At 44.1% G+C, this 21,509-nt stretch overlaps 1 protein-coding gene across 1 annotated transcript; it reads right to left on the bottom strand.

The window, feature by feature from the left end:
• Positions 1 to 1,776: 1,776 nt before the first annotated feature.
• Positions 1,777 to 20,254, bottom strand: LOC100489858 (signaling lymphocytic activation molecule-like). The gene is made up of 8 exons (XM_031892347.1): positions 20,155 to 20,254; positions 18,489 to 18,818; positions 12,879 to 13,148; positions 11,011 to 11,121; positions 9,601 to 9,699; positions 6,864 to 6,967; positions 6,167 to 6,282; positions 1,777 to 3,109 (listed from the first exon to the last, which is right to left on the bottom strand). Exons 1-7 carry the CDS (start codon positions 20,198 to 20,200, stop codon positions 6,190 to 6,192), a joined length of 1,053 nt encoding a protein of 350 aa, XP_031748207.1. The 5' UTR covers positions 20,201 to 20,254; the 3' UTR covers positions 1,777 to 3,109; positions 6,167 to 6,189.
• Positions 20,255 to 21,509: the final 1,255 nt, after the last annotated feature.

Here is a 21,509-nt window from a genome sequence, read left to right as displayed (position 1 = left end):
GAGTATATATTTTATATATACGTATTACCTATGGGTGCCTCCATGGCATCTGGAAGTTCCAAATATAAAAAAAAAATGGAGCTAGCTCACACCTCCAGATTGAGACTTGGCCACTCTCTCTTTACTTCTATGGGTTTTTAAGGTCATATTTACTCTGACTTTCACCCTTTGATAAATATGTTCATAATAACCCTATACATGTGAATAGAGAGCCTCGGAATGGCAATATGTTGGACTCTAGTCTTACTCTCTGATAAATATGCCCCTGTCATTAGCACAGTGAATGCCAAGCCCCACTTGAAGGTCCATCCCTTGGTCAGGTCCCATCTAAGCTCATAAAATGAGTATAGATGAATCAGACCTTTAGTGATAGTTTCAGAAATATGTAGGGGAGCATAATCACCCCAAAGGGCTTTCAGGTGTATCTATGAGAGTAAATAGATGTTGTCCACAACAATTTTGCACATGATATGGTAATTGCATGTTCTGATTGTCAGAAGAAATCCCCATACATATATTTCTCTATCAAAGAACATGCAAAGTCATCAGTTGTTCCATTGAAGGCTATCTGCATTTAGTCAGACCTGACTCATAGGAACCCATATAGAAGAACCCATATTGGAGGAACACATATTGGAGGAACCCATATGGAAGAACCCACATTTGGGGAACCCATATGGAAGAACCCATATTGGAGGAACCCATATGGAGCCCATATTGGAGAAACCCATATGGAAGAACCCACATTGGAGGAAGCCATATGGAACCCATATTGGAGGAACCCATATGGAAGAACCCACATTTGGGGAACCCATATGGAAGAACCCATATTGGAGGAACCCATATGGAACCCATATGGAACCCATATTGGAGGAACCCATATGGAAGAACCCACATTGGAGGAAGCCATATGGAAGAACCCACATTGGAGGAACCCATATGGAAGAACCCATATTGGAGGAACCCATATGGAAGAACCCACATTTGGGGAACCCATATGGAAGAACCCATATTGGAGGAAGCCATATGGAACCCATATTGGAGGCACCCATATGGAAGAACCCACATTTGGGGAACCCATATGGAAGAACCCATCTTGGAGGAAACCCATATGGAACCCATATTGGAGGAACCCATATGGAAGAACCCACATTGGAGGAAGCCATATGGAAGAACCCACATTGGAGGAACCCATATGGAAGAACCCATATTGGAGGAACCCATATGGAAGAACCCACATTTGGGGAACCCATATGGAAGAACCCATATTGGAGGAACCCATATGGAACCCATATTGGAGGCACCCATATGGAAGAACCCACATTTGGGGAACCCATATGGAAGAACCCATCTTGGAGGAAACCCATATGGAACCCATATTGGAGGAACCCACATTGGAGGAAGCCATATGGAACCCATATTGGAGGAACTCATATGGAAGAACCCACATTTGGGGAGCCCATATGGAATAACCCATATTGGAGGAACCCATATGGAAGAGCCCACATGTTCCACTATGTTGGAGCAAAGCTGGAACTATCTACACAGCAAATGATGAATTAGGACCAAACCCAAGAAGCTTAAAGATTGATGGATCTCAAAACTAAATATGGGTTCCCAATATCTTGTCTTTGTTCTTCTTTTGTAGCTGAGCTTGGTCACTATCAGTATGGTGGGTGTGTCCTATGCAGCAGTGCCCCGGCAGGGGTGGTAATGACTAGCAGCCAACTGAAGGAGAAACCAAGTATCGACTTGTACAAATGGGTCACTTAGTTGTACCGGTAACTGTATTTTAATGGCTTTTTATTAAAAAATACATTGACTTTTAAAAAATATATATAGAAAAAAACGAGGTAGTAATGATATAGCAGATTTTGGTGAAGCATCTGGATCATATTGAGTATCCAGGTACCTTCTCCAGCTGCATTTATTTCATTTATTTACTGAGTTGAATAGACCTTTCTTTAAAAAAAATATATGTATATACAGTATATATGTGCATTCCTTCCTCAAACTTTTTCTCCAGATAATTAAAATGTAGGGGGTCTGTCGTTTCTGGGGGATACTCCGCTCAGTAGTTATTAGAGCTGCAATCTAGTATTGATCCTACAACTTGCACTGTCACTTCTCACCTTTGGCAGCCATAAAGCCATAAAGTTGCAGTCGAACAGGTCCAAATTGCCACAGGGTTTGAATGAATGAATGAATGAATGAGAAACCCCATAGTTTTAATCATTTGGAAGAGCTTTTTGCCCCCCAGTTGTGTTCCTAGACCACACCTGGCCCCCCTGCAAAAAATCTGCAGAGGGTCCCAACACACAATGCAACCCCTAAGTAACCGCCCCTTCCATTCTGCACCCACCCCTTACATCCTAACTCTCCGCCCACTCCTCCCTCACACCCCCAGGTAGGAGAGTGGTAGGGAGGGGAGTTCACTAAAGCTATAGAGGCAGCAGACACCGTGGTCTAGGGCCCCCTGTCCCCTGGGCTCCCCCATGACCATTGGGTCTGTTTCCTCTATAGTTACGACACTGGTGCCTCCTCAGGCCCAAAATACAGGAGGGTCCCTCCATATTACTGCCCCCCGTGCTACCATTAACCCATTAGAGGCAGCAGGAGACCACATCACAGCAGTCACGTTACTTGCTGACAACATGGCACCACCATCAGCCTATTGGAACCTCACTGGCTATACCAGTATGTCAATCCACAGGGCCCCAGGGGTGAAGATTTCCTCAAATTGTACCCCCTTCCTTCTCCCAAAATGGTTGCACTCAGGTTCCTGGGCCTGGGGCCTAAACAGCCGCTGCTGATCTTTTGGATACCCAGTGTCCAATTAGATTAATCCAGTTCTTTCCCTTGTGCTGAATTCTTGTGGCCATCAGGTAAATCCCTGATTTGGCTTCAATGTCTCTAGGCCCCTAGCAGAGCCGGAAGGGATCAGATGCCCAAAATCGCCAGCAGAAGAGACAGGTTTGGAAGTCGGAATTCAGTAGAAAGAAAGTGCTGGTTCTGCTTCTCGGAATGTTGTTCAGAGATCCGGTCCTGTAGGGGGCGTGACTGGCGCATCCCACGATGAACAAGGTTGGATAATTGTATGTACAGAAATCTGCAGAATATAAGGATACTGGTAACATGCACATTTATTGGTTACAATATGTTTTTTTGACCACGCCTGCTTTTGTGGTCACGCCCCAATTACCGCACCCCTTTTTTTCAAAAAATACTCCTTTTATATAGTTGAAATGGTGGGATCAGATGCAAAATGTGTTATACCCTCATACTGTACTACCTAAGGAAAACAAATATAGCAACTCCTACATTAAAATATAAATATAGAGAGAAGGCAGTCAGTACCCCCCATAGACAGTGCCCCCATACACAGTGCCACCATACACAGTGACCATATAGACAGTACCCCCCATATGCAGTGCCCCCATAGACAGTACCCCCATACACAGTGTCCCCCATTGACAGGACCCCCATACACAGTGTCCCCCATACACAGTGCCCCCATACACAGTGCCTCCATAGACAGTGCCCCCCATACACAGTGCCCCCCATACACAGTGCCCCCCATACACAGTACCCCCATACACAGTGCCCCCAATGGCCCAATAGGCAGTGCCCCCATAAACAGTACCCACCATATACAGTGCCCCCATTGACAGTACCCCCCATATACAGTGCCCCCCATAGAAAGTGCCCCCAATTGCCCCCATAGACAGTACCCCATAGACCGTGCCCCCCATAGACAGTACCCCTCATAGTAAGTGCCCCATAGACAATACCCCCCATACACAGTGCCCCCATAGACAGTACCCCCATAGAAATTAACCCCATAGACAGTGCCCCCAATTGCCCCATCAACAGTGCCGCCAATTGCCCTATAGACAGTGCCCCTAATTGCCCCCATACACAGTGCCCCCATACAGAGCACCCCAATAGACAGTACCCCCCATACATAGTGCCCCCATACACCGTGCCCCCATAGCCGCTCCTTCTTCTTCGGCTCCTTCTCCTTATGCTGCTCCTTGTGCGGCGGTGACAGGCGACAGGTTGAGCCCTGTGTGTACGTGTGACGTCATTATGCACGGGCGCAACCTTATAAAAGTGCCTGTCGCCACCGCACAAGGAGCCGCATAAGGAGCAGGAGCGCCTGGCTTTAGCCAGCGCATCCCCCTGTCCTGGATAGTTCAATGAATGTCCCTTAATCTATTACGGAAATGTGGGACATTCACCGAACTATCCGGAACAGTGGGATGCGTTATTAAAACCGGGACTGCCCCGCGGAAAGCGGGGCAGTTGGGGGGTATGCAATTGGCCGATCGCAGCTTCAGTCTTCGAAAATCCTGCCTGGTTTTCCAAATTGGGAAAGCCGGGCAGGTGACTGAGACTGCACAACCGAAACCCCCCGCCTAATGGTTAAACATTTAGTGTGAGTACAACCTCCCCTTGGTTGCTATAGTTATACAATCCACACGTAACCCCTTGTTTCTGATTCATACAGGGTGTTTTCACGTTGGGCTTAAAGGACACTTTCGTTGGAGTTCCCCACAGATATCCCTCGTCTGTGTTACTAACGAGCAGTGGGGGTGTCACAATGGTACCTCCCAAAAGCATAGGAGGACGTGGGAATCACCCAGGGTCAGGTCTGAGCCAGCTGCTGATTGGCTAGAATCCTACATTAGAAAGTACTGAGAGCCCGGGGCAAGCAGCCAGCAGGAAGTGGAATGGATTCTCATTCCTCTCATTTCCACCTGTGGGGGCGACTGAATAAAATTGTTTCCGTGAAAATCGCCATTTTTTAATGACACCGGTTGCTGATCAAAGGGTTAAGAACAAATATGAGCATTTCATTCGCTCCTGTTATTGCCTGTGACCTTACGGGTACCGTGTCTATCCCTCCTCCGCTATCTCTATGGCTTTCATACGCCCCGATGTGCGGAAACCAGAAGGGGAATCTTTGAAGGCAAATCGTGAGTCATTAAAGGGCACTATCAGCAAAAATACAGTTGTTATTTTGTGGTTGGAAACAAGGAGTCACAGTGGCACAGATCCTATCTGATCCCCCCCATTGTAAGCAGCAGTCCTGCCCTGCTTTATGGCTGAGATTCTAGCTATCTGTATAACAGAGCATTCTGTCACAGTGGCACAGATCCTATCTGATCCCCCCCCCATTATAAGCAGCAGTCCTGCCCTGCTTTATGGCTGAGATTCTAGCTATCTGTATAACAGAGCATTCTGTCACAGTGGCACAGATCCTATCTGATCCCCCCCATTGTAAGCAGCAGTCCTGCCCTGCTTTATGGCTGAGATTCTAGCTATCTGTATAACAGAGCATTCTGTCACAGTGGCACAGATCCTATCTGATCCCCCCATTGTAAGCAGCAGTCCTGCCCTGCTTTATGGCTGAGATTCTAGCTATCTGTATAACAGAGCATTCTGTCACAGTGGCACAGATCCTATCTGATCCCCCCCATTGTAAGCAGCAGTCCTGCCCTGCTTTATGGCTGAGATTCTAGCTATCTGTATAACAGAGCATTCTGTCACAGTGGCACAGATCCTATCTGATCCCCCCCATTGTAAGCAGCAGTCCTGCCCTGCTTTATGGCTGAGATTCTAGCTATCTGTATAACAGAGCATTCTGTCACAGTGGCACAGATCCTATCTGATCCCCCCCCCATTGTAAGCAGCAGTCCTGCCCTGCTTTATGGCTGAGATTCTAGCTATCTGTATAACAGAGCATTCTGTCACAGTGGCACAGATCCTATCTGATCCCCCCATTGTAAGCAGCAGTCCTGCCCTGCTTTATGGCTGAGATTCTAGCTATCTGTATAACAGAGCATTCTGTCACAGTGGCACAGATCCTATCTGATCCCCCCCCCATTGTAAGCAGCAGTCCTGCCCTGCTTTATGGCTGAGATTCTAGCTATCTGTATAACAGAGCATTCTGTCACAGTGGCACAGATCCTATCTGATCCCCCCATTGTAAGCAGCAGTCCTGCCCTGCTTTATGGCTGAGATTCTAGCTATCTGTATAACAGCATTCTGTCACAGTGGCACAGATCCTATCTGATCCCCCCATTGAAAGCAGCAGTCCTGCCCTGCTTTATGGCTGGACTCTCTTTAGTCACATTACAATAGAATAGAACAAGTTTCTTACATGAGTTGAAGCCACTGGCTCTCTCAGGGTACTGTGGTCTGGTGTGACTGATTCCCCACCGGGCCTGCAAGCTCATATATAGTACAATGTTCCGTAGTTGGTAAATTCACCGGAGCCTTCAGAAAACAAAATAACAAGAACTAATTATTATTATTGAATCCATCATTAAAGGGAACCTATACCCTCACGTTCTCTGCTGGACAAACAAGGCAACATCTATAATAGCATTAGTTAAGTCTCTCTATACACATAGGAAAGAAAAGGAAGGTACAGTGGTCCTTTAAAATGAAAATCAATTAATTCTTTAGAACTTCAACGCACTTAATCATAAAAGCTTAATCAGAAACAGGAAAAGGCGGGTTTGTTTATCTCCGGCTCGATCTTAACTGAAGGCAAGTAAAATAGGAAAATGCTGCACGAGGCAGTTTCTATTTTCCGGAAACAGCACATTTTCGTACTGTTGATCATTCCTAAGATAGAAATGGGGCTCAGATTAATATTAAGTCTGAAACCCGAACATGTTTTTGGAACATGAACAAAGGTGTGATAAGTGATTTTATACAGTGGCTTTATACATTGCACCAAAGCAATGCATCTATGTACAGTTCCACTGGAGCTATATACGGATTGGTACCAATACAGTAATGAGTGGATCTAAATGGCCTCCTTACAAAGTTTCTCTGCCGGCAAAGCTCACCTGAACTTTCTGAACAGTAGCATAGACTGTATGTGTTGTTTGCACAGGTTCTGGAACAGGCCCCGGCACTGGATGTGGCCTTTGCGGATCCAATGAAAATGATCCTTTAACACAAAATAATACTTCATGTTAGCAGATATTAATGGCTGATTTTGTTACCATATCCCAGGGCCATGTCTATATTACCCCAGAACCCACAGCAGGATAAATACAGTGCCAATTCCATGTATAATACCCCAGAACCCACAGCAGGATAAATACAGTGCCAATTCCATGTATAATACCCCAGAACCCACAGCAGGATAAATACAGTGCCAATTCCATGTATAATACCCCAGAACCCACAGCGGGATAAATACAGTGCCAATTCCATGTATAATACCCCAGAACCCACAGCAGGATAAATACAGTGCCAATTCCATGTATAATACCCCAGAACACACAGCAGGATAAATACAGTGCCAATTCCATGTATAAATACCCCAGAACCCACAGCAGGATAAATACAGTGCCAATTCCATGTATAATGCCCCAGAACCCACAGCGGGATAAATACAGTGCCAATTCCATGTATAATACCCCAGAACCCACAGCTGGATAATTACAGTGCCAATTCCATGTATAATACCCCAGAACCCACAGCAGGATAAATACAGTGCCAATTCCATGTATAATACCCCAGAACCCACAGCAGGATAAATACAGTGCCAATTCCATGTATAATACCCCAGAACTCACAGCAGGATACATACAGTGCCAATTCCATGTATAATACCCCAGAACCCACAGCGGGATAAATACAGTGCCAATTCCATGTATAATACCCCAGAACCCACAGCAGGATAAATACAGTGCCAATTCCATGTATAATACCCCAGAACACACAGCAGGATAAATACAGTGCCAATTCCATGTATAAATACCCCAGAACCCACAGCAGGATAAATACAGTGCCAATTCCATGTATAATGCCCCAGAACCCACAGCGGGATAAATACAGTGCCAATTCCATGTATAATACCCCAGAACCCACAGCTGGATAATTACAGTGCCAATTCCATGTATAATACCCCAGAACCCACAGCAGGATAAATACAGTGCCAATTCCATGTATAATACCCCAGAACACACAACAGGATAAATACAGTGCCAATTCCATGTATAATACCCCAGAACACACAGCAGGATAAATACAGTGCCAATTCCATGTATAATACCCCAGAACCCACAACAGGATAAATACAGTGCCAATTCCATGTATAATACCCCAGAAGCCACAGCAGGATAAATACAGTGCCAATTCCATGTATAATACCCCAGAACCCACAGCAGGATAAATACAGTGCCAATTCCATGTATAATACCCCAGAAGCCACAGCAGGATAAATACAGTGCCAATTCCATGTATAATACCCCAGAACACACAGCAGGATAAATACAGTGCCAATTCCATGTATAATACCCCAGAACCCACAGCAGGATAAATACAGTGCCAATTCCATGTATAATACCCCAGAACCCACAGCAGGATAAATACAGTGCCAATTCCATGTATAATACCCCAGAACCCACAGCAGGATAAATACAGTGCCAATTCCATGTATAATACCCCAGAACCCACAGCAGGATAAATACAGTGCCAATTCCATGTATAATACCCCAGAACCCACAGCAGGATAAATACTGTGCCAATTCCATGTATAATACCCCAGAACCGACAGCGGGATAAATACAGTTCCAATTCCATATTTAATACCCCAGAACCCACAGCAGGATAAATACAGTGCCAATTCCATGTATAATACCCCAGAAACCACAGCAGGTTAAATACAGAGCCAATTCCATGTATAATACCCCAGAACCCACAGCAGGATAAATACAGAGCCAATTCCATGTATAATACCCCAGAACCCACAGCAGGATAAATACAGTGCCAATTCCATGTATAATACCCCAGAACCCACAGCAGGATAAATACAGTGCCAATTCCATGTATAATACCCCAGAACCCACAGCAGGATAAATACAGTGCCAATTCCATGTATAATACCCCAGAACCCACAGCAGGATAAATACAGTGCCAATTCCATGTATAATACCCCAGAACCCACAGCAGGATAAATACTGTGCCAATTCCATGTATAATACCCCAGAACCGACAGCGGGATAAATACAGTTCCAATTCCATATTTAATACCCCAGAACCCACAGCAGGATAAATACAGTGCCAATTCCATGTATAATACCCCAGAAACCACAGCAGGTTAAATACAGAGCCAATTCCATGTATAATACCCCAGAACCCACAGCAGGATAAATACAGAGCCAATTCCATGTATAATACCCCAGAAACCACAGCAGGTTAAATACAGAGCCAATTCCATGTATAATACCCCAGAAACCACAGCAGGTTAAATACAGAGCCAATTCCATGTATAATACCCCAGAACCCACAGCAGGATAAATACAGAGCCAATTCCATGTATAATACCCCAGAACCCACAGCAGGATAAATACAGAGCCAATTCCATGTATAATACCCCAGAACCCACAGCAGGATAAATACAGAGCCAATTCCATGTATAATACCCCAGAACCCACAGCAGGATAAATACAGAGCCAATTCCATGTATAATACCCCAGAACCCACAGCAGGATAAATACAGTGCCAATTCCATGTACAGTGTCAAATACTGTATGACACAAATGACAAAAAAACACACCCACATTTATTTACCTTTCTGAACAGTAGCATAGACTGTATGTGTTGTTTGCACAGGTTCTGGAACAGGCCCCGGCACTGGATGTGGCCTTTGCGGATCCAATGAAAATGATCCTTTAACAGAAAATAATACTTCATGTTAGCAGATATTAATGGCTGATTTTGTTACCATATCCCAGGGCCATGTCTATATTACCCCAGAACCCACAGCAGGATAAATACAGTGCCAATTCCATGTGTAATACCCCAGAACACACAGCAGGATAAATACAGTGCCAATTCCATGTGTAATACCCCAGAACACACAGCAGGATAAATACAGTGCCAATTCCATGTGTAATACCCCAGAACACACAGCAGGATAAATACAGTGCCAATTCCATGTATAATACCCCAGAACCCACAGCAGGATAAATACAGTGCCAATTCCATGTATAATACCCCAGAACCCACAGCGGGATAAATACAGTGCCAATTCCATGTATAATACCCCAGAACCCACAGCAGGATAAATACAGTGCCAATTCCATGTATAATACCCCAGATCCCACAGCTGGATAATTACAGTGCCAATTCCATGTATAATACCCCAGAACCCACAGCGGGATAATTACAGTGCCAATTCCATGTATAATACCCCAGAACCCACAGCGGGATAATTACAGTGCCAATTCCATGTATAATACCCCAGAACCCACAGCGGGATAATTACAGTGCCAATTCCATGTATAATACCCCAGAACCCACAGCTGGATAATTACAGTGCCAATTCCATGTATAATACCCCAGAACCCACAGCAGGATAAATACAGTGCCAATTCCATGTATAATACCCCAGAACCCACAGCGGGATAAATACAGTGCCAATTCCATGTATAATACCCCAGAACCCACAGCAGGATAAATACAGTGCCAATTCCATGTATAATACCCCAGATCCCACAGCAGGATAAATGCAGTGCCAATTTCATGTATAATACCCCAGAACCCACAGCAGGATAAATACAGTGCCAATTCCATGTATAATACCCCAGAACCCACAGCAGGATAAATACAGTGCCAATTCCATGTGTAATACCCCAGAACACACAGCAGGATAAATACAGTGCCAATTCCATGTATAATACCCCAGAACACACAGCAGGATAAATACAGTGCCAATTCCATGTATAATACCCCAGAATACACAGCAGGATAAATACAGTGCCAATTCCATGTATAATACCCCAGATCCCACAGCAGGATAAATGCAGTGCCAATTTCATGTATAATACCCCAGAACCCACAGCAGGATAAATACAGTGCCAATTCCATGTATAATACCCCAGAACACCCAGAAGGATAAATACAGGTTACTAAAAATGTATCAGTATCAAATACTGTATTAGACACAAATGACAAAACAACACACTCACATTTATTTACCTTTCTCTGTTGCACAATATACCTGTATGTATTTGCCAATAAGTACTAACAGCACAAGAGCTGGCAAAAGAATTGCAAGAACCACAATTAGGAGTGTGTCCCATCTTTCCTCTAGGGAATAAAAAGAAATAGTTTCAAAATTGGATCTTGCAACATACATAACATTACAATTCCCCTGCCTTAGGGCCGTAACCCTTAAGAAATTAGCACTCCAGGGGTTATTTATGACTAGGAAAGTAGCGTGCAAAAAAGAGTAAATCTGCCATTTTTTTTTACACTTGCTTTCCTGGTTTAAAGAATTGTCACAGGTTTTTGTCCTCCATTTTGGAGCACAAAGTCTGTGGCCACCACCATGAATACAGCTCCATCTGTGTTCCTATATTGATAAATTTTGTAATCTGACTAAAGCTGACTTTAGTTGGTTAACGGCCATTCATTCCTACCAATAGTGCTGGCATCATTCCAAAACAGGATAAGTCAGGGAATTCTAGCCCAGTAAGCCTGACATCTATAAATCTCTAATAAGAGATATAACTCATGGAGAGAAGTGTCGCTTTGCCCTGCTCTTTTCATGTAGGTAAGCAATAAAAGACTCTTATATACTGTAGTGCCTGTGCCAGGGCGGATGTTGGGGTTTTTTTTTTTTTTTAAAAAGTTCCTCTAAAGCCACTAAAAACAAATATGCAGCTGTACGAAGGGGGAAGGGAGTTACCACTAGATACAAGGGCCCTGATAATAATTGTTCAAAATAGGAATATGTCCCTTTTGGAGGCATTTTGTCTCATAAATAACATTGAAGGTGCAATATGGTGGAGATATAGTTATCAACACTATCCACTGGGAACAGAGGAAAGGAGATTTCGTCATCAGGGGCTGTCAGACTATGGAATTCCCTGCTATTACTGGATGGGCTCATTGTTGGAAGTTTAAAAATGCCTTGGTTTCTGTTCCATAGGATGAACCTGTCCTAATAATGATATAAAGATGGCAACAATAGAAGCCCTTATAACCAAACTGCCCCAATATGAAGCTCTTCTAACCTTCTGTCAATCAAAATGTGGGCTGGGAGCAGTCTCCTACCCCAAACTCTGATTGGAGAGTTCACCGGCCATATTATTGTCGGTCATGAGCGCATTAATATATAATCTAATATGAATAGTCCCGCTACTTTCTATATAAAGAATGAACTGCTACAATAAAATAATGACACTGTGGCTTCCAATCAGGTAGGGTTTCTACTATAATAAAGAAATTAATATCCCATTATGGTATAGAAGGTGCAAGGTGGGAGTTCCTATGAGCGCAGTATCAGGAATAGGGTGTCTTGGAAGCACCGATGGGCACAACATGGGCACCAAATTCATCAACTCAAGTCACTATTATGAATTTGATAGGGATTATATGAACCTTTGTATTTTCCGGTTGGTGGGCAGGGGTAACGAGCTTCCAAGGCAGTGGGCTTTGTTTATTAATCCTATGCAATGTGCCAAATGAGAGCAAAAAACAATCTGCCATGTTTTCTACCCACAATGCAACTTTCCCCCATAATTCCACCATAGCTGGAACCAATATGAACTGGTGCAAAATAGAAAACGTAGAGGCAAAATTCTATGTATGTGCCCATTATTTATAACTCTAATGGCAGAATAAGCAGGCAGGCTAAGCCCACAATGGGACAGTAACATGGGGTCAAGGCAGGTAGATATAGGTCAGCTTGTCCTATTGGGCAAGAACATTGACAAAGGAAACGTATGAGTATAATTGTTTATGTTTACCGTTTACCCACATAGCGCACATTTGAGAACCTAGAACTGTGTTTGAAAATGGTACAAAGTGGAAATGGAAAATGGAAACCAAATCGCCATTACCTGGGGTAGTACTGCATCTGGCCACAAGGGGGGTGATGGAACTGACGCCCTGACTGACGGGATTGCTGGCTCTGCAGGTATAGGAGACGTTGGCAGTGCTGGGCGATAGAGTGACCTGTAACACGCTGCTGTTGTGCTTTAAATATTTCTGGTTTTGGCTCCAGTTGTACATGACGTGGTCTCCTTCCTGCGTCGTACAGTTCAGCGTGATCACACAGCTCTCATTGATTGGGTTCTCAGCCAGCCCAATGGAAACTCTGCTGATCTGTTCTGTAACATGGGATATTGTCTTGTTAGATAAGCAATGGCCAGTAAGTGGCCTGCAATATTCAATTAGATAAACACTAAGGTACTGAGGGGCTCCATTGCACAGAATGGAAGTGGGACCCATTGGGGTAATTATATCTTAGTTGGGATCAAGTACAGGTACTGTTTTATTATTACAGAGAAAAGGGAATCATTTAACCATTAAATAAACCCAATAGGGCTGTTCTGCCCCCAATAAGGGGTAATTATATCTTAGTTGGGATCAAGTACAGGTACTGTTTTATTATTACAGAGAAAAGGGAATCATTTAACCATGAAATAAACCCAATAGGGCTGTTCTGCCCCCAATAAGGGGTAATTATATCTTAGTTGGGATCAAGTACAGGTACTGTTTTATTATTACAGAGAAAAGGGAATCATTTAACCATGAAATAAACCCAATAGGGCTGTTCTGCCCCCAATAAGGGGTAATTATATCTTAGTTGGGATCAAGTACAGGTACTGTTTTATTATTACAGAGAAAAGGGAATCATTTAACCATGAAATAAACCCAATAGGACTGTTCTGCCCCCAATAAGGGGTAATTATATCTTAGTTGGGATCAAGTACAGGTACTGTTTTATTATTACAGAGAAAAGGGAATCATTTAACCATTAAATAAACCCAATAGGACTGTTCTGCCCCCAATAAGGGGTAATTATATCTTAGTTGGGATCAAGTACAGGTACTGTTTTATTATTACAGAGAAAAGGGAATCATTTAACCATGAAATAAACCCAATAGGACTGTTCTGCCCCCAATAAGGGGTAATTATATCTTAGTTGGGATCAAGTACAGGTACTGTTTTATTATTACAGAGAAAAGGGAATCATTTAACCATTAAATAAACCCAATAGGGCTGTTCTGCCCCCAATAAGGGGTAATTATATCTTAGTTGGGATCAAGTACAGGTACTGTTTTATTATTACAGAGAAAAGGGAATCATTTAACCATTAAATAAACCCAATAGGGCTGTTCTGCCCCAATAAGGGGTAATTATATCTTAGTTGGGATCAAGTACAGGTACTGTTTTATTATTACAGAGAAAAGGGAATCATTTAACCATGAAATAAACCCAATAGGGCTGTTCTGCCCCCAATAAGGGGTAATTATATCTTAGTTGGGATCAAGTACAGGTACTGTTTTATTATTACAGAGAAAAGGGAATCATTTTTAAACATTAGAATTAGTATATAATATTATTACGGATCTCATACCTGTTACATAGTTTGTGAAACCCACATATAAACATGAAATAATGAGTGAATATAAGGGAAAGTACAGGTGCAAAGCGTTACACGCAAGTCTGACACGGATGAGACCCGCTGAATCGTGCGAAGAAAAATTATCTTCAGAAATGACGTTTTTTTCTAATATTAACAAAACCCTTTTATGTAGGTGCTGTACAGCGCTTCATGACATGATAAACACGACCCCCCCTTACTTGTGTCTCACACACTGGCGTGTTCCTATTTCCTGTCAACCGCACTGCTTAAAGAGACAGCACCCCTTTTTTCCCTATTGTTTTGATCAGGGAAAATCTAAGATGTTTGTTATTCCTTGAGCTAAAAGCTACTCTGTGTTTGGCCCCTGTAAGGTATATAATTAGATTCCCAGTGCACAGATAATCCCCCTGCATATTGGACACCTGCTAACAAAACAGTCACAACAAAGGGTGAAGGGAGAGGGATGTGTACTGGGAATGTACTGAAAAGCTAATTACCTACCTCACAAGGACCTGATTTGGGAGGGAGGTCTGTACATTGGCCCTTACTACATACAAGTGGAGCTAGCTTGAGTGGTACATTGGCCCTTACTACATACAAGTGGAGCTAGCTTGAGTGGTACATTGGCCCTTACTACATACAAGTGGAGCTAGCTTGAGTGGTACATTGGCCCTTACTACATACAAGTGGAGCTAACTTGAGTGGCACATTGGCCCTTACTACATACAAGTGGAGCTAGCTTGAGTGGTACATTGGCCCTTACTACATACAAGTGGAGCTAGCTTGAGTGGTACATTGGCCCTTACTACATACAAGTGGAGCTAGCTTGAGTGGTACATTGGCCCTTACTACATACAAGTGGAGCTAGCTTGAGTGGTACATTGGCCCTTACTACATACAAGTGGAGCTAGCTTGACTGGTACATTGGCCCTTACTACATACAAGTGGAGCTAGCCTGAGTGGTACATTGGCCCTTACTAAATACAAGTGGAGCTAGCTTGAGTGGTACATTGGCCTTTACTACATACAAGTGGAGCTAGCTTGAGTGGTACATTGGCCCTTACTACATGCAAGTGGAGCTAGCTTGAGTGGTACATTGGCCCTTACTAAATACAAGTGGAGCTAGCTTGACTGGTACATTGGCCCTTACTACATACAAGTGGAGCTAGCTTGACTGGTACATTGGCCCTTACTACATACAAGTGGAGCTAGCCTGAGTGGTACATTGGCCCTTACTACATACAAGTGGAGCTAGCTTGAGTGGTACATTGGCCCTTACTACATACAAGTGGAGCTAGCTTGACTGGTACATTGGCCCTTACTACATACAAGTGGAGCTAGCTTGAGTGGTACATTGGCCCTTACTACATACAAGTGTAGCTAGCTTGAGTGGTACATTGGCCCTTACTACATACAAGTGGAGCTAGCCTGAGTGGTACATTGGCCCTTACTAAATACAAGTGGAGCTAGCTTGAGTGGTACATTGGCCTTTACTACATACAAGTGGAGCTAGCTTGAGTGGTACATTGGCCCTTACTACATGCAAGTGGAGCTAGCTTGAGTGGTACATTGGCCCTTACTAAATACAAGTGGAGCTAGCTTGAGTGGTACATTGGCCCTTACTACATACAAGTGGAGCTAGCTTGAGTGGTACATTGGCCTTTACTACATACAAGTGGAGCTAGCTTGAGTGGTACATTGGCCCTTACTAAATACAAGTGGAGCTAGCTTGAGTGGTACATTGGCCCTTACTACATACAAGTGGAGCTAGCTTGAGTGGTACATTGGCCCTTACTAAATACAAGTGGAGCTAGCTTGAGTGGTACATTGGCCCTTACTACATGCAAGTGGAGCTAGCTTGACTGGTACATTGTCCCTTACTACATACAAGCGGAGCTAGCTTGAGTGGTACATTGGCCCTTACTACATGCAAGTGGAGCTAGCTTGACTGGTACATTGTCCCTTACTACATACAAGCGGAGCTAGCTTGAGTGGTACATTGGCCCTTACTACATACAAGTGGAGCTAGCTTGACTGGTACATTGTCCCTTACTACATACAAGTGGAGCTAGCTTGACTGGTACATTGTCCCTTACTACATACAAGCGGAGCTAGCTTGAGTGGTACATTGTCCCTTACTACATGCAAGTGGAGCTAGCTTGAGTGGTACATTGGCCCTTACTACATGCAAGTGGAGCTAGCTTGAGTGGTACATTGGCCCTTACTACATGCAAGTGGAGCTAGCCTGAGTGGTACATTGGCCCTTACTACATACAAGTGTAGCTAGCTTGAGTGGTACATTGGCCCTTACTACATAAAAGCGGAGCTAGCTTGACTGGTACATTGTCCCTTACTACATGCAAGTGGAGCTAGCCTGAGTGGTACATTGGCCCTTACTACATACAAGTGTAGCTAGCTTGAGTGGTACATTGGCCCTTACTACATACAAGTGGAGCTAGCTTGAGTGGTACATTGGCCCTTACTATATACAAGTGGGAGCTAGCTGAGTGGTACATTGGCCCTTACTACATACAAGTGGAGCTAGCTTGAGTGGTACATTGGCCCTTACTACATACAAGTGGAGCTAGCTTGAGTGGTACATTGGCCCTTACTACATACAAGTGGAGCTAGCTTGAGTGGTACATTGGCCCTTACTACATACAAGTGGAGCTAGCTTGAGTGGTACATTGGCCCTTACTACATACAAGCGGAGCTAGCTTGACTGGTACATTGTCCCTTACTACATGCAAGTGGAGCTAGCCTGAGTGGTACATTGGCCCTTACTACATACAAGTGTAGCTAGCTTGAGTGGTACATTGGCCCTTACTACATACAAGCGGAGCTAGCTTGACTGGTACATTGTCCCTTACTACATGCAAGTGGAGCTAGCCTGAGTGGTACATTGGCCCTTACTACATACAAGTGGAGCTAGCTTGAGTGGTACATTGGCCCTTACTACATACAAGTGGAGCTAGCTTGAGTGGTACATTGGCCCTTACTACATACAAGTGGAGCTAGCTTGAGTGGTACATTGTCCCTTACTACATGCAAGTGGAGCTAGCCTGAGTGGTACATTGGCCCTTACTACATACAAGTGGAGCTAGCTTGAGTGGTACATTGGCCCTTACTACATACAAGTGTAGCTAGCTTGAGTGGTACATTGGCCCTTACTACATACAAGTGTAGCTAGCTTGAGTGGTACATTGGCCCTTACTACATACAAGCGGAGCTAGCTTGACTGGTACATTGTCCCTTACTACATGCAAGTGGAGCTAGCCTGAGTGGTACATTGGCCCTTACTACATACAAGTGTAGCTAGCTTGAGTGGTACATTGTCCCTTACTACATACAAGTGGAGCTAGCTTGAGTGGTACATTGGCCCTTACTACATACAAGTGGAGCTAGCTTGAGTGGTACATTGGCCCTTACTACATACAAGTGGAGCTAGCTTGAGTGGTACATTGGCCCTTACTACATACAAGTGTAGCTAGCTTGAGTGGTACATTGGCCCTTACTACATACAAGTGGAGCTAGCTTGAGTGGTACATTGGCCCTTACTACATACAAGTGGAGCTAGCCTGAGTGGTACATTGGCCCTTACTACATACAAGTGTAGCTAGCTTGAGTGGTACATTGGCCCTTACTACATACAAGTGGAGCTAGCTTGAGTGGTACATTGGCCCTTACTACATACAAGTGGAGCTAGCTTGAGTGGTACATTGGCCCTTACTACATACAAGTGTAGCTAGCTTGAGTGGTACATTGGCCCTTACTACATACAAGTGGAGCTAGCTTGAGTGGTACATTGGCCCTTACTACATACAAGTGGAGCTAGCTTGAGTGGTACATTGGCCCTTACTACATACAAGTGGAGCTAGCTTGAGTGGTACATTGGCCCTTACTACATACAAGTGGAGCTAGCCTGACTGGTACATTGGCCCTTACTACATACAAGTGGAGCTAGCTTGACTGGTACATTGGCCCTTACTACATACAAGTGGAGCTAGCCTGAGTGGTACATTGGCCAATCCCAATCTCAATCCCACCTCCATCTTATCACCTTGAGAATACAACATACCGTAAACTTTGATATAGTATTTGGCAAGATCAAACTCTGTATCTCCATCCTCCGTAATGATATAGCGCCCCTCGTGCTCTCTCTGTACCTTCACAATCTCGAACTCCATCTTACTGACATTGAACCTGAACAAATCAGCGTCGAAAACTGATTTGTTCTTGTTCTGGGGATCGTACTGTAATATTTTTTTCCTGCGCCCATCGTCCATCATTTTCCTCAGCCAATGTTTCTGATTGGGCTTTGTGATGTTAGCAGGAAGGTCGAGAGGCTTGCCAATGGTTCCCTCTATTGTCTCATACTCCTTGTCATGTCCATTGTAATCAGTGGATCCTTTAATAAAGAAAGAGAGATTCCATAAAACTATGGCACATAGGGATTCCCCTGTACTAAGCACAATTCAGCAGGAACAGCCCCCTAAGTTTGCTCATAGCCTGTACAGAGAGATACCATAAAACTGGCAGCATAGGGATTCCCCTGTACTAAGCACAATTCAGCAGGAACAGCCCCCTAAGTTTGCTCATAGCCTGTACAGAGAGATACCATAAAACTATGGCAGCATAGGGATTCCCCTGTACTAAGCACAATTCAGCAGGAACAGCCCCCTAAGTTTGCTCATAGCCTGTACAGAGAGATACCATAAGACTACGGCAGCATAGGGATTCCCCTGTACTAAGCACAATTCAGCAGGAACAGCCCCCTAAGTTTGCTCATAGCCTGTACAGAGAGATACCATAAGACTACGGCAGCATAGGGATTCCCTTGTACTAAGCACAATTCAGCAGGAACAGCCCCCTAAGTTTGCTCATAGCCTGTACAGAGAGATACCATAAAACTATGGCACATAGGGATTCCCCTGTACTAAGCACAATTCAGCAGGAACAGCCCCCTAAGTTTGCTCATAGCCTGTACAGAGAGATACCATAAAACTATGGCACATAGGGATTCCCCTGTACTAAGCACAATTCAGCAGGAACAGCCCCCTAAGTTTGCTCATAGCCTGTACAGAGAGATACCATAAAACTATGGCACATAGGGATTCCCTTGTACTAAGCACAATTCAGCAGGAACAGCCCCCTAAGTTTGCTCATAGCCTGTACAGAGAGATACCATAAAAACACTGTCGGTGATCCTGCTGTTCAAAGTACAACTCTAGTGTTCAGTTTAAGGGTATAGTAGCTACTGAATGGGATTATTACCCACAGTGAGTAATAGGGAACCAATTAAATATAAACTCATATATATATATATAAAAGGAATAAATGGTATGTTCTATGCAAACAATAAGCCATATACTTTTAGAATGTAAGCTCTTGCGAGCAGGGCCCTCCCCCTAGTCTCTCCGATCCTCATCCAATGTAACTGCAATCCAATTGTTTATATGTACCTGTTAACTGTTCTGTCTTTTGTACCCCTCTATTCTGTAAAGTGCTGCGTAAATTGATGGCGCTATATAAATAATAATAATAATAATATACTCAGAGAACCTATAGCTAGCCAATAGTAATAAGTTATTTCACTGCCCGTGTCTGTCTGAGGTTCTTAAAGCAACAGGCAGGTTGGTCCCAGTGACTGGCATTAGTCTCCCAAGCTCTCCCATTGGGTATTGATACAATACAGTATCGATGTCCCAATGTGCCCCCTGTTAGGAAGCCAGAATGGTACTTACCATAGTGCAGAGAGAGGAGGAAGAGGAGGCAGATGAAGGCACACATGACTGGGGCAGGTCCCCTGTGAGACTGCGGTGACACTGAGCTCTCGGCAGATATAAAGGCTTTTCCTGTCAGCATGGGTGACATTAAAAAGTCCCATTATGTCAGATTTTGCATAATGAATGCAGGTTAGTTCCCCCCCAATATAATAACAAGAGGAAATAGCTTTTGTATCATTTATATGAAATGATTGTTTAGAGCTTTTGTCATACGGTGAGCAAACACCGGCTAATGGCCAGGAGAGAAGCCACGGGAGGGGGGGGCATAGACAACCCCTTGGGTTAATTAAGGAATGACACAGAAAAACCCCTTGTAAAAGCTAAAAACTAAATGAAATAATGATTATGGGAATCTAACAGGTGGGGGGGAGATATTTTGTGAGGGACCCAGGGGATTCCATTATGGGGCTACAGGGGGGGGTACTGGAGTCAGTGACCCAAAAGCGGTAAAAGCATGATTTCAGGTTGCTAAGGAGGCGGTTGGATTGTGGGTGGAGATTTGGTTTAATGGGTGTGGCTGGGTGGGTAAGGGGTGTGACTATGAATCCTGTAGGTGCCCCCTATGTCAGGGGTCCCCAAGCTTTCTTACTCGGGAGCCACAGTCAAATGTAAAAAGACTTGGGGAGCAACACAAGCACCATAAAAGTTCATGGAGGTGCCAAATAAGGGCTGTGATTGGCTATTAGGGGCCTCTATGCACCCTATCAGCTTACAGGGGCTTTATTTGGTAGGAAATCTTGTTTTTATTCAACCAAAACTTGCCCCCAAGTCAGGAATTCAAAAATAACTCCCTGGTTTGGGGGCACTGAGAGCAACACCCAAGGGGTTGGGGAGCAACATGTTGCCCCTGAGCCACTGGTTGGGGGTCACTGGCCTATGAGCTAAAATATAAGTACAAGAGATATGAGTTGTACCGTGGGTTCTGGGGAATTAACCCCATACTGCCCATCCCAGTGGCTCGGGGGCAACATGTTGCTCACTAACCCCTTGGATGTTGCTCCCAGTGGCCATTTCTAAATCTCTGGCTTGGAGAGCAGTTTTGGAAGCCCAGAGACACAGTTTTACTCCAAGCAGAGCCTCCTGCAATCCATATGGGGCTAGTGAATAGCCAATCACAACCCTTATTTGGCCCCCATAGAACTTATTTCATGCTTGTGTGGCTCCTCAACACTTTTAATATGTGAGTGTGACTCACGAGTTCAAAAAGGTTGGAGATCCCGACTTTATAAGAAGGGGCGGGTAATAGGAGGAAATCAGCTGATACAGGAGGGAAGGAGAGTCTAAACAGAAAGGTTATAGAATTCCCAAACAAG

Source organism: Xenopus tropicalis, chromosome 8, assembly GCF_000004195.4.
Source record: "Xenopus tropicalis strain Nigerian chromosome 8, UCB_Xtro_10.0, whole genome shotgun sequence".
In the NCBI taxonomy this organism is placed as follows: Eukaryota; Metazoa; Chordata; class Amphibia; order Anura; family Pipidae; genus Xenopus; species Xenopus tropicalis.
The sequence above is the reverse complement of the archived record's forward strand: the minus strand, read 5'-3'. Positions and strand labels throughout refer to the sequence as shown.